This window comes from Chenopodium album, chromosome 13 (genome assembly GCF_948465745.1).
Source record: "Chenopodium album chromosome 13, dcCheAlbu1.1, whole genome shotgun sequence".
Classification (NCBI taxonomy): domain Eukaryota; kingdom Viridiplantae; phylum Streptophyta; class Magnoliopsida; order Caryophyllales; family Amaranthaceae; genus Chenopodium; species Chenopodium album.
Window position 1 is genome coordinate 506333 of NC_137846.1, and position 13566 is coordinate 519898.

Below are 13566 nucleotides of genomic sequence, written 5' to 3' on the forward strand. Positions count from 1 at the left end.
ATTCATAAAATGTCACACCATTGGAATTTGAATGTCAATATAAATTTCATAGCAAATTATATTAAAATCTTACCATTGATTAAAAACGATCACGAAAGATTGAAAGAAAATGCACATGTATATCAATTGTGATTTTTAATATGCGTTTATGAACACACATGCATAAGACATTAACATAAACAATAATTTAAAATAAGTGTCTGAGCAATATACAAAGCAGAGTAAAAAGTACATTAAAGGTTTTTTTATATGTATAATTTATTCAATAATTCAAGTATAGTACTCCGTATCAACGAACCAAAGACACAAGATACATAATATACTCACAATTCTTTTTGTGCCTCGAGAACAAAGGTACGAGTAACACACGATGCATATAATATGGACCCCTAATTTGGTTTAAACTGTACCCCAAAACAAAAAAATAAAATAAAATAAAACAAAAAAAGTACAACCTAACCCTTGAAAGCTACAAGCCAAGAAAATGATACCAAAAAATAGATGACAAAGCGTCCTTGTAATTCTTGATTTCTTCCCTCAGCAAACTTTACGAAACTTCCTTTTATGTTTAGCCTATCAATAATCTTCGATTATATCAAGCTAACATCCAAAAAGTATCATCACTAATCACATTTTGGGACCCAACTTAAAGTAATTCAAGTGTAAACTTAAGAAGAATAATGAAGAAAATCGAAAATTATACACAATAATATTCACCATCACTAGTAACCTTCCTAAACACTATTTACACACAAAAGAATTCCATTATTTCTTTTGTACATACTTGATTGAGTAATGTGACATCTAAATTCGAACTGGTAGAGATGTTACCCGTCTACCTTTCCATATGATAAATGGCCTTATTATTACTATTCTCAGTCCCGCTCACAAAACTACGCGTTTCAGTGAAATTTCCACCAATCTTCTGCGCTTCAACATCTTCTTCCTCTTGATCGGACAAAGCCATAGGACTGTACTCCGTATTATCCCCATAAATCTTCATCATAAAGACATAAAACGACGCCGCAAAGATAGCCAACAATATCAAGAACCAACTAAACTGAATGTTAACGAGCGCCTTAGCTCGATGAAGGGACTCCTTTCCATCACACCTTACCACTTGATGGCCTTCTTCTATATGCATGAAACACCCTTTTGAAATCAAACTCGGGGTCCACAAAGCGAACCCCATCACCATTAGCCATACTCCTTGGTAGAGTATGCTAAGGGACCTTGTGAACGCAATCACAAAACTTCCTGCTCATAAAAGTAAATTTAGTTCAGTAAAAATCGACCAAGGTAATATATACATACATGACACATATTAACAATTCAAAGCATAGTAGTAAGTATATATAAATAGAGACGGAGGGAGTACAATAATATAATTATTTCACGTGTATTGATGTTACCTTGGTACCCGATGCCTAGGATAGTGGTGGACAAAGAAATGAAGACGACTAACTGAAGGAGCCAATGGTACTGGCCTTCGACGCCCATGTGATCAGCGGAATGGAGATGGAAGAGGAGTAGTTGTTGCCCAAATGCGAGGGTGGCTAGGAACTGAAGGACGTCGTACTGGGCAGGGAGACTAGGGCCGCCCCACTTGTCTAGGGCGAGGGCAAAAAAAGCATATACAAAAAAAGTGAGAGAAATAGACGAGTGTTCGAAGTTGTGAAGGTGGTTCGAAGGGATAGTCCCGTCAGTGTCGAAGGGTTGATGGCGGTTAGGGCCGATGAAGAGTTCCATAGCGACGGAAGAGAAGCAACCTATCATGATCAAGTAGAGTTCGAGGTGTCGAACATGACGGAAGTTGGAAGGAAACCATGGAAGGGACTTATATTTATAAGGTCCTTTAAGAGCTAGTAGCCTAAGGTTGTTAAAGAGGTGCCATAATCCAATGGCGAAGAACCCGAAACCCGGTAAGACATGCCCGATTAGGGTGCCCATTTGAGGTGATGTTGGCTTAAGTTGAGAGCTTGGGATGTAAGAGAGAAAGAAGCTAAGTTATGGTGTAATAATATTGTATGTGTATGTTGTGTTGAGAGGAGCGTAACGAATAAGGGGGTATAAAAAGAGAGGGAGAGTTTAAGATGTAAAAATAAAATTCAAAGGAGTCTAACTCTAGAGAGTTCTAAAGAAATGAAAAAATTAAAAAAGCTAGAGTTGAAAATTTGAATGGACTTTTTAATTTGAAGTTTTAAGGTACAAGAAAGTGTTCTAGCTATAAGCTATGTGCATATGTCATGTGACTTGTGAAGGTAGAGGTGGCTAGGGGTTAAAGCTGAAATTAATTAGCTAGCTAATTTAGAAAGAGTTGACTAATGATCCTATACATATATTTTTTTTTTTTCTAGAAAATCATACCAACCAAACATAATAAAAGTAAAACTCTTAAATATTTTCACTTTGTTCTAATAAAATGACATTTTGCATAGTTTCAACAGATTGTAGACTAATTATGTAGACTTGTATTAAATGTCAAGACCAACTTTAATTTCATATTAGATTGAGTTCAAATTTGTAGAAAAAGTTTTGTGTGATGTGTCAAGCTAATCTGGTTACACCTTTGTTTCTTTAATCTTTTGTGAAAATGATCTTGAATTGTTATTTTTGAAATAATTCTAGTAGATGAAGACATGAATTGGATATCTAATAGAAGAAAGAAAGAAAGAAAGAAATTGTATTGTTGAGTAATGTAATAACTAAACGGAACTCCATCATGCATGCTGTTTAACTTGTTTTTATAAAGCAACTAATATGAAGATTTTCTAGAAGATATAGAGTGCTTCCATGTTACACTACTCGGTAGAGGTATTTAATTATACCTTTTATCTCTCTCATGTTCCGTTTTTATCAAATTAGTTAAAGTTTAAAATCAAAATTGTCGTTTCAAGGACAAAGTTGAGTTATTTAACTTGAACTTTAACTACAAACCAATGATCTACGTATAAGGAACAATGTGTGATCTTGTTAGAATTTGTTCTCATTGAATTTAAATAAAAATCACCAAAAATGTGTTTCATTTAAATAAATAAATATAAAGTAAAATTTAAAAGCCCTTAGCCCTCTACATTTTTTCTAAATAATTTTTTTTTGGGTATTGTAACTTTTTTTTTTTTTTTTTTTTTGAGGAATGGTATTGTAGCTTCTCTAAATATATTTCTCATAAGAAGTACAAAGTATCATTTAAGATAAATAGCTCAGTGTATTATAGCGAATTTCATACTTGTATATTTCTTTGATCATGAATTGTATATGCAGCAGCATGTCTATAGAATTTGTTAAATACACCGATTTTTGCTCATTAATTAAATGACCAAAAATTAAATGACCAAAAATTAATGAGCAAATAAATAACTCCGGGTATACGGTACATTGGGTACAGAATAAGCTCTCACGTGCCTATCTAGAATTAAAATTTGGTTTCAATGAAAGTCACTTTCCCAATTAATAATCCATATTATTCCTATGATAATTAAGCAGAAACATTATTTCTTTCCGTCAACATTGTTTCTTTCCGTTGACCATGACATTCAATTCCACAACGGGCGCAGGCAAAGGATACAGCTTAACTACTTTTCTTTTTCTTTTTCTTTTTTTTTTTTAATGAAAAAAAAGTAAAATTTGGTGGATATAATTCTTACGTCAGTGATTATCTAGCTTGGTAGGCTATGGTAGCTGAAGTAGAGGTATTCAAATTAGAAATTTCATTTTTATTTCGAAGGACGGTAGGAGAATTCTTTTTTGTTGCATCCTCTTGCCAGGAAATAGCTACAAATAGCTAATTAACTATGTTCCCAAATGAATAATGAAAGAATACTTGCTAGGCTTATATTTCGCATTTGTAAACTCATATTTGTAAACTCTTTCCATTGGTAAATAAAAATTATAAATAAATTAATATTGTACAAGTATAATCAAACAAGACTAACACGCATGCATTGAACAGGATTCAAACTAATTTACTTAATGCAACGTCAATTTTTTTACAAATACAACCAACGAGAAATTAAACATCGCAACAAATGAATGGGAAAAAATTGGCCCAAATGCTATTAAGTGTTTTTTTTTTTTTTTTTAAAAAAAAAAAAAGAATTGCACAAGTCAACTCAGAGAAGTCAATTTCGTTTATGAGAGTTACTCTAGTTTGGAAAATGAACAACATAATCGATCTTCTTCCCGTTATTGTGTTTACGAGGAGGTACGTAGTACTCGTGGTTATTTTTGGATATCACATTTTTTTGATAAAACTTTGATCTTTTCTCCAACGGAACTGACCTCAAACTTGCAACCAACCCTAACATCAGTTTTCTTGGTAAATAACCAAGTCTTTAACTTAAGAGGGATGTTCAATAATAGGTTTAAAACCAGTGCTTTTTTACGATTATTGTTGTTGTTATGAGACTGAGACACTAATTCCTTTGGCAAACCTCCTTTCGACGAAACTGCAAGAAGCACATCTACTTCATCAGATTTGCCTGATCCTTCATTTACTAGCGCAGGATACGAGCCTAGCCCTATCGCCTTCCCTTTGTACACGAGTGTGGCGTTTCCTTGTCCATAACCGATATCATTCACACTATTTGGATTCGTTGTCTCCAAGGATACCTATTACAATCAACATTAGTATGCACTAACAAATAAACTTAAATATAGACGAGTTATCAATTTGTTAGAATCGAGTACATACAATAGGCTAAGCTAGCATCAAATCATTTGCTTAAAACCCAATAGCATTTATTTGTTTAAGGTCCAAAAAAATATTGACTACATTATCCATGTAATCTTATAGGAAGACTTTTCAATGGCTACAATAAAAATGTAGTCATTGTAACTGTTTTCAATCTTGACCCTTTAAATTTAATGAATCAATCTAGTCCGTCCATATAGTTGTTTTTGACATAAAATATAACTTAAAAAAAATTATAAAAAAAAAAAAAAAAAAAAAAAAAAAAAAAAAAAAAAAACTGTTTGTCTTTCATACTAAAAAAAAATTGGGTTGTCGCCATTTATGGTTTCTCAACCTACAAGTTAAAGGACATCTTCATCAAATATACATATAAACTGACAGGCATAATGTAAACACAGATGATTATACAATTAAGATTTAACAACTTGGATTGTTTCCCACCCAAATTAAACATTCATCATCATCATCATGTATGCCTTTACAAAAATTAAAATCATCTAACTCCCATCATCCCATGTACTACGTGTGAGGAATTGTAATCTATTTTCATTAAAAAAAAAAAAAGTAATTGCAAATAATAAATCCTTGATCAATAAGGTGGGATTGCTAAGGAGAACGGAGCAAACAAAGTACAGAGTATGATTGAAGGATAAAAACTGTAAATAAAAACGTGTAGTTTGCTTTTTTTTATTTTTTTTTATTTTGTAAAAAAGTCATCCCAATTAAAGGTTTAGATTAGTCAAATTTTAATTGATGGTTGAGATTTAATTTAGTATAATGACTACAGTTATATTGTAGCCATTTGAAAACTATCCAATCTTATATCACTTATGATCTTGTTAAATTGATTATAACGTGTGTATTCATGAATCATGATATCTATATGGAGTACTATTTATAAAAGATGTTCCTACACGTGCTTAAGAGGTGTGCATTGGACACTATTTAATCAAATAAAACATCTTTATGGAATAAAACTATGAAAAGAGTATGTGGTACATTGATGTTTTAAGTTCTTCTTAAGATTACACTTTTACAATTGAGAATATAGAATCACCTGATGTCTTATTGAATTGCCTTAATATCTATAATTTATATATCAAAAACTTTTAATTTCATTCAATATATATAGCTAAAAATATTAATTAATTATCGGAAATAAAATCATCAAAGATTGACCTCAAAGATGAAGAAAAGTCAACTATTTTTTTGCCTCTATTGAAATCAATTAGGAATAATTACCATCAAGAAAAATCATGAAGAATATGCAATTAACACAAATTAAAGAAAAATAATAATCAAATTAAATTAAGGGCTTAACGTAGAAAACAAAAGTTGTAGGGTATAATTACCTGTAACTTAGGAGAAGCATTCTTCTTAGAAGAAGGAGGAGGGTTCTTAATGACAACACGCTTGATAGAGAAATCAGGATTCTTAGGACTCAACGTAAAAAGATGCACACAAACAATAACACTAACAATGAAGGCAACCACAAGGAATATAGACAAACACCAATACGCACAACGCCGGCGACGCCCACTTTGGTTGTTTTGCACCGGGTTCCGGTACTTTTCCACAATCCCGGCATTCTCCGGTGGCGGAACCCGGTATATTTGATCCTTAGGGACTTGTATTATGTACGTTGAATGAGGTTGTGGGTTGGAGTCTTCATGTTTTGTTGAGGGTACAATTTGCATTTCCTTGTCTTCATTTTCCGTTACATTGTTTTTTTCATGATAGATATTGTAAAAATCGTCAAACTCCTCGTCTTGATCCTCATTGTTCGTGGAGCTACGATTGTGGTCGTGGTCGTGGTCGTGGACCCGCTCCTCCATCGATAAAATGGGGAGCGGTATTCACAATGTGGAAGGAAATAGGGGATGAAATTTTGGGTTCTAACAATTAATGTATGAGATTATTATTATTGGAGCAAAACAATGAAGGCATTGTAGTGTTGAAAATAATTAATGTTATTATTATTGTGATTTCTCCTTTTCTTCTTTGTGTTGGAATTGGATTGTTTTTCTGTCATGGTGAAAAATGATGAGGGTGGATAATGGTGGGAAATTATTGGGTTGGAAAAGAGAAAATTAGGGATGAGAGGTTGTTACACCTTCTAAATAAGTCGTCTTGTCTTGTTGTCAATTGTCACGCCCTTCCTCTCCCTCTTTGTCTTCCATATGCTTACTTTAGACTTTATATTTCACACTTACTACTTTTTTAACATTAAACATTAAATTTGACTCTCTAGTTTACACCCTTTTACTAACAACATTGTTGTCGTAAGATTTGCCACAATATCTCTGTCAAAAATATATATATATATATATATATATATATATTTGCCACTATATCTATATCAATAATCTAGCTAACACTATTTCATGCATTCAAATATTTTTATTTTTAGTAAAAGAGAGTTATATACCGGTAGGTAATTGGTCATTTTAATTGCAATTATATCTAGACAAATTCAAATCAAGTTATTTCAGGTCAAATTTAAGTTATTTTGCTTCATGTTCAATCTAGAGCTAATGGTATAATTTCAAATTGGGCCGGCACTAGTAAGCATCAATGATTTTTAACTCAAACATCCTCCTCTGCTATAATTATCTATTGCATTAAAAATATGTATGGATCCAGACCAACCGGTTATGTAACTCTATCTTTTCATCTTACTCCTGTGCATCATACAGAATTAAATCTAGTACGAAGTATTAATTAATAATAAAGGGTTTTTTAGACATTAGCTCACTTAAAGAATTACTAATGAGATATTCAATAGACTAATTTTTTATTTTTAACTTTGACTCGGTCACCTCAATTCCACTATATATACAAGTATATGGTTGAGATCAAAACACTAAGCACATTCCATTAGGAAAAATAATCAAAGTCCCTACCACACTACACCACATTATTATTTCCACAATGCAAAGTTTTCTCCAAATAACCACTTTTTCTCTCTTAATCTTCTTCTACTCCCTTTCCCTCCCAACACCAACCCAAGCTAGCTTTGATAGAACCATAGAAGATGAAGAAGTCCAAGTCCTTGGTTTAAACTTCAAGAAAGAAAAGCTAACTCACTTCAAGTTTTATTGGCACGACATCGTTGGAGGGCCAAGGCCAACATCAGTCAAGGTGGTGAACCCGCCAAGGAAGTCCACCACCGCGTTTGGTGTGATGAACATGATTGATAACCCCTTAACGGAAGGTCCAAAACTAGGGTCAAAGCTTGTAGGACGAGCCCAAGGGTTCTACGCCTCGGCTTGCCAAACGGACGTAGGGCTTCTCATGGCCATGAACTTTGGTTTTGTGGAAGGGAAATATAATGGTAGTACCATAACAGTGTTAGGGAGGAATATGGTGTTTAATAAGGTTAGAGAAATGCCTGTGATTGGTGGAAGTGGATTGTTTAGGTTTGCTAGAGGTTATGTTCAAGCTAGGACTTATACTTTTAATCCTAAGAATGGTGATGCTACCGTTCAATATGATTGCTATGTTATGCATTATTAATTTTGTATCACTACTTACTAGAAAAATAAACATTTTTAGTAAGTTAGACAATCAAATATTGATATTTGAAAGTGGTCAATATGCATGACCCACTCTCATATACCGATATAACGTAGCATATACTTTGGTAAAAGTTATTGATAATATGTAAGAGTGAATCAATTCACCTATTTTCAGGAATTGGTTCATCAGTTTTTAAGGTTATTGTATTGAAATTGAGTTTAATTATCATTTGAGGTATTTTGTTGGTTCTTAAGTTTGTGTAATTTAAAACTTTATGTACGTATGAATTTAATCAAATTTAAAGAGTTCGTTCAATATACGTGTTTCAAGTTAACAAGTTAAAATTTTGTGTACCGTATATTGAATTGGCTACTTTCGCGATTTCACCTAAAAAGCGCCAAACAGTATTACAGTAAGCACGAATAGGTAAAGATTCAGCTTTCTTAGTACTTGAATAATCGTAGTCATGATATGGTCCACATTAATATTGATGCATGAGTTGAATGAAGCTTCAACAAGAAGCATCCAAGGCATCCAAAAAGTTAAGACATGCTTAATCAATTAATCATGGTGTTTGTAATACTTTAACGTAGTATTGTTGTCTGAATATAATACTTAATGATTCAGCAAGCTCAAATATTTTGTCTACATATATAGAGATACAACAGAGAACAATCATCATGAGTCCTTGTAATTTTACTTGATATTACCGTTAGGTGTGCCTAATGTATTCGTTTATAACCGGTCACTATGAATATTTGGGCCCATTAGGGCTTTTGTTCCAATTATTTTGATTGAAATTTCATTTTACTCAGTATATGTAATCAATGTGTCAAACATATTTTTTCCGATGCATATCTAGCTAATATCACTTCGTATGTATTAGCTTAGCTAAACCTTAGCTAACAAGCTAAATAAACCAACCAATAATCAACTAACCGTTCATTAGCAAAAATGAATAGTATTGTATATGGACTGTTATCCTATTTTAACAGGGTCGACATTTTTTTTTATTGATTTTACAAGTGGTAACCTCTCTCGAAGTCAATTCCACACACCTAAATAAGTATACTTTGCTATCATTACAATTACATTAGGTCACATTCCATACAAAATAGCTTGTTGAAAAAAAAACTTTGTTTCCAAAATATTCTACTGCTTCTAATTATTAAATAATCACATTAATTAGTGCAGTAGCCATTAACAAATGTGCATAGAAATTGAAATTAAAGTGTGAGTATGTGTTTGACAATTATAGCATGGCCAAAGCCATATTTTCAAAGACTATTCAAGTAGTGGGTGGTTAGGATCACAATATTGAGGTTTGGTAGGATTACAAATTTACAATTATCAAAGATAAAAATAAAAATTTGCACCAACTATGGGAAACATTTACTTGATGTCACATAATCAAATTAATTTAGTCACCCTTCAAAAAAAAAATCACAATCTTAAACATGGCCTGGTATTGGGTTTGTCATTCATGGATTTACATGTTGAATCTTTGATCTCATACTTTGATAAGAATTTGGGTCCTTTGGGCTATAGGCCCAACAGCCCATCCGGTGGTATGGGTTATATGCTTGACTTCAAGTTTTATTGACCAACAGTCCATTTTTATTATTGTACATTTGTACCATTACTAATAGTTTTACTTAGGGCATGTTCTGATTTATTGAAATGAGCTGAACTGAACTGATTGGAGTTGAATTGAACTGAACTGAGCTAAACTGTATTGTTTATGAAAGAAGGAAATTAGAAACTGAACTGAATTGAACTGAAATTAAGCTAAAGAAAACAAACCCTTATTATGTCTCTTTTAAGATTCAACTAATGAGCTACAGTATTATCTTAGCTTTGTTTTCCTAAGTTATCCATGTGATTAGATTGCAAGCCTTAACCCAAAAGTAAACTATAATTTTTCTAGCTGATACACAAAAAAACATTTATCAAATGAAAATTCGTAAACAAATCAATTAAATATGTCATTCAGCATGATGATTCTGCAATAAAATCAACAAGCGTAAGGTCTACAAATAGTGAAAAATTGTTGATTAATTTACAAATTTCACTCTTAATATACATTTTTTGTTTATCAAACTAAATAAACTTGGACTTTCTCAAGTATTCCCACAAATTGAAAGTAGGTAGTAGGTACCAGAAGTAATGGGTTTGTAAGGGACTCTTATTAATAAAATTTGTACCATTCAGAGGTGCCCAAAAAAAAAAATAACCACTACCAGTAGTAGAAATAAATCAATAATAATTAATGAGCTCCTACTCTCCTAGTAAGCAAGCAAAAGAAGTCAAAAGTTACCAGTATAACTTTACTGTTATACAAACAAGAAAAAAGAAAATGGAGGAATTTCTTTAGCCACTTGCTGATATCATGATGTCTTCCAACAACAATATCAATTTCTATCCAAACATCCTCACTTCATAACTCTTCACCACCCACTTTCTCAATCAAAAACAGAGTTCATAAAAACAAAAACAGAGTACTAAGCTTAATTGTGAATCAAAAACAGATCCAAAAAAAAAAAAAAAAATTGAAAATGGAAGATTTGATAGCTCAATTCAGCTTCTTATCAAACCAAGCTCTCCACGATAAGAGCTTTGATCCTTCAAACATAGAAGATTTAATGAAACTGTTCGAAATCGAGGCGTACAAATCATGGGCAGCAATGGAGTTAGAGTGTAACAGAGAAGAAGAAAGCGCGGAAGAAGCCATGGAAGAAGCAGAGGCAGAGCTAAATTCAGCAATGGAAAGTGCAATGGAAGAGTTTACAAGGTTTGAACAAGAATTAGAGACTGAAGCCATGGCTGAATATTATAGCTTGTTGAATTTAGGTGAAGCTTCTAGAAGGATGGGTAAAACTATGGAAACTGCTGCTTATGTTGCTTCTAAGAAATATATTGAAGGTGCTCTTAATTCTGCTACTAATTCTATGAAATCTGCTTGGAAAGGGATTTCTTCTCATAAAGTTCATCCTTCTTAATTACATTAAATTAGATTGTTCATCATTTTCAATTATTTATGTTTTAGTCTTAATTTTAATTATTGTATGTATGAAGATTAGTCAAGTGTTTTATGCTTGTATTCAATAAAGATCAAATTAAACTATGTATCTTCATCACTATATCTAGATCAAAGTCATCAAACTATATAATTTTAGTGCTTCATTGTAGCTTTGGACTTTTTGGTGTGATTATTCAGATCTATGATCAAATTTCGTATAAATCATTATCATTTTAAATCTTAAATCTTGGTATGTGGATAACTTCATTTGATAGATGTCAAATTAGTTAAATTATACTCATCATGTGAATAAAAACTTTTTTTAATTTAAAATAAAATAAATAAAAAAAAAAAAAAAAAAAAAGTCAAGAAAGTCATTCATCATTATCTTAATATATGTGGAACAATATTTCTATTTGGCTAAGAGTGAAGATAAGATCTAAGCTAATTAGGTGATTGTGGGGTTTACTCCAATAAACTACAAACAATGAGCCAACGACGTGGGGTATCATATATTCATACGGATCAAAGTACTTCCCAACTTGTTTTAATGTACATGTAAAATTTTGCGAAAAACCCTAAATTATATTGGATTGTTAGAGCCTATCTTCTCCAAAGTTGGCTTAAAAAAGTTGAAATTGTTGACCATATTTTTTCAAGAAAGGCCTAATCTTGTGGAAATTTGGCTACCAATCAACTTCAAAGCTTTTTGGATTGCGCAAAAGCCCATACTCCTAATAACTACTGGCTATTGCGTTGTGTGCGTATAATAAGTACCGATAATTATAGGCGACAATGCCAAGCGTTTTTGAGATTTTATGGACTAATTTTATATAATTCACAAAGCCAAATCTTGATAATTTTTGTTTTAATAAAAAGGATTAAAAATTCTTCTCACAGGACTTCATGCTGCATATACGCATTGTAGATAGAACTTTTGCTTTCTTATGTGGGCTAGACAACGCATGAATGTCCATGTTCTTTGCACGGTTAAGGTTAAATGAATTTCAAAATGTACAAGATTAAATATCACCATTGTGTAACTTACGTTATGCATGGACTTATAGAGAACTAAAAGTCACATGTTTGAGGTCGAGAAGCTTCATTAACAAGGATTTATGTATAAATCAGTTCATGCACTTGGGTTTTTGGAACAGTATCAATTGCACATAGATATTTGGTCAAGCACATTTTGTGCGCATAACAAGACTACAATATTCCCCTCTTTTTTTTTCCTTCCAAATATGCTTTATTTACAATATACAAATAGATAAAGTGATGAAAAACTAAAGTTTGAAGATGGACCAGCATTTCCAGATAATGCTCCTCCCAATAATGAGTATTATTGTATTGAAAAATTTGCATAATTTTAGATCTCTTTTTCCCATAATTTGGTCCATGGTCGGTTGTACGTGGCAAGTGGTCATTGGCTAAAATTAAATAATTACTGTGCATGAAAGAATCTATACCATTGAATTTAACACCGGCCTCAAAGTATCTTCATGGATCGGCATAATTTTAAAGGTGGAATTTCTTCAATCTAAGTAAAGCCATGCCTTTGTCAAAAAAAAAAAAAAAAAAAAAAAAAGTAAAGCCATGACAAATTAAAGCCGTGTATTTATTAATTAATAGCATTATTTCAAAGGTTTTAAATAACAAATTAGCTCCATAGGGTTACCTACTTGAGCAAGACAAGCGTGATAACACGCAATTTCTTTTAATTTAACTACCATACTATGTAAGTTTTTCATGCATGATTTATTGACTTATTTTATTTTTAGTACGAATGAGCCATATTGAGGGAGAATTCAAATGTGTAACAGATATATTGATTATAGATCATCGCTATTAAGTCACATCACATACAAAGACCAAAAAAAGGCATGCACATGTGATATGCTACACTTCTATTCATGTGCCATCTTAGTCAATTAGCTACCTTTTGTTTCATCCACTAACAAAACCACATATAGCTCAAGCTAAGATGATTCAAAAAGGATGTAGTGGTATATGTCTTTTGAGAACACTACATGCTTAATTAGATTTGTTAAATATGATTATATGATTGAAGAGGCAAATCTAAGATCATTATTAAATTACATTAACATACGGGTGCTAACTAATTACAATTCAATCCTTAGATTAATGGATATCTTATTTAACTTGTTTAAAACTAATATTTTTTCTATAATTGTAGTCACGTGTCATCCACGCCCTTACTAGATCCGTCTATGCACATTTGAGTGACATGACCCATCAAGAGAAAGTCATGTATATGCACCAAATTAAAGTCATATTGCTAGATCCATGCAGTATGCACTACGAGAAATTATAT

At 32.1% G+C, this 13566-nt stretch overlaps 3 protein-coding genes and 1 pseudogene across 3 annotated transcripts; 2 read left to right on the plus strand and 2 right to left on the minus strand.

The window, feature by feature from the left end:
- Positions 1–304: 304 nt before the first annotated feature.
- LOC145574120 (uncharacterized) lies at positions 305–2016 on the minus strand. The gene is made up of 2 exons (XM_081631859.1): positions 1413–2016; positions 305–1257 (listed from the first exon to the last, which is right to left on the minus strand). Exons 1-2 carry the CDS (start codon positions 1948–1950, stop codon positions 836–838), a joined length of 960 nt encoding a protein of 319 aa, XP_081487985.1. The 5' UTR covers positions 1951–2016; the 3' UTR covers positions 305–835.
- Positions 2017–4019: 2003 nt separating this feature from the next.
- LOC145574122 (NDR1/HIN1-like protein 13) lies at positions 4020–6548 on the minus strand. The gene is made up of 2 exons (XM_081631861.1): positions 6046–6548; positions 4020–4611 (listed from the first exon to the last, which is right to left on the minus strand). Exons 1-2 carry the CDS (start codon positions 6526–6528, stop codon positions 4222–4224), a joined length of 873 nt encoding a protein of 290 aa, XP_081487987.1. The 5' UTR covers positions 6529–6548; the 3' UTR covers positions 4020–4221.
- Positions 6549–7570: 1022 nt separating this feature from the next.
- Positions 7571–8430, plus strand: LOC145574127 (dirigent protein 22 pseudogene; annotated as a pseudogene).
- Positions 8431–10767: 2337 nt separating this feature from the next.
- LOC145577030 (uncharacterized) lies at positions 10768–11211 on the plus strand. Its single transcript, XM_081634722.1, has one exon. The coding sequence runs from the start codon at positions 10768–10770 to the stop codon at positions 11209–11211; it is 444 nt and encodes a 147-aa protein (XP_081490848.1).
- The last annotated feature ends 2355 nt before the right edge of the window (positions 11212–13566 follow it).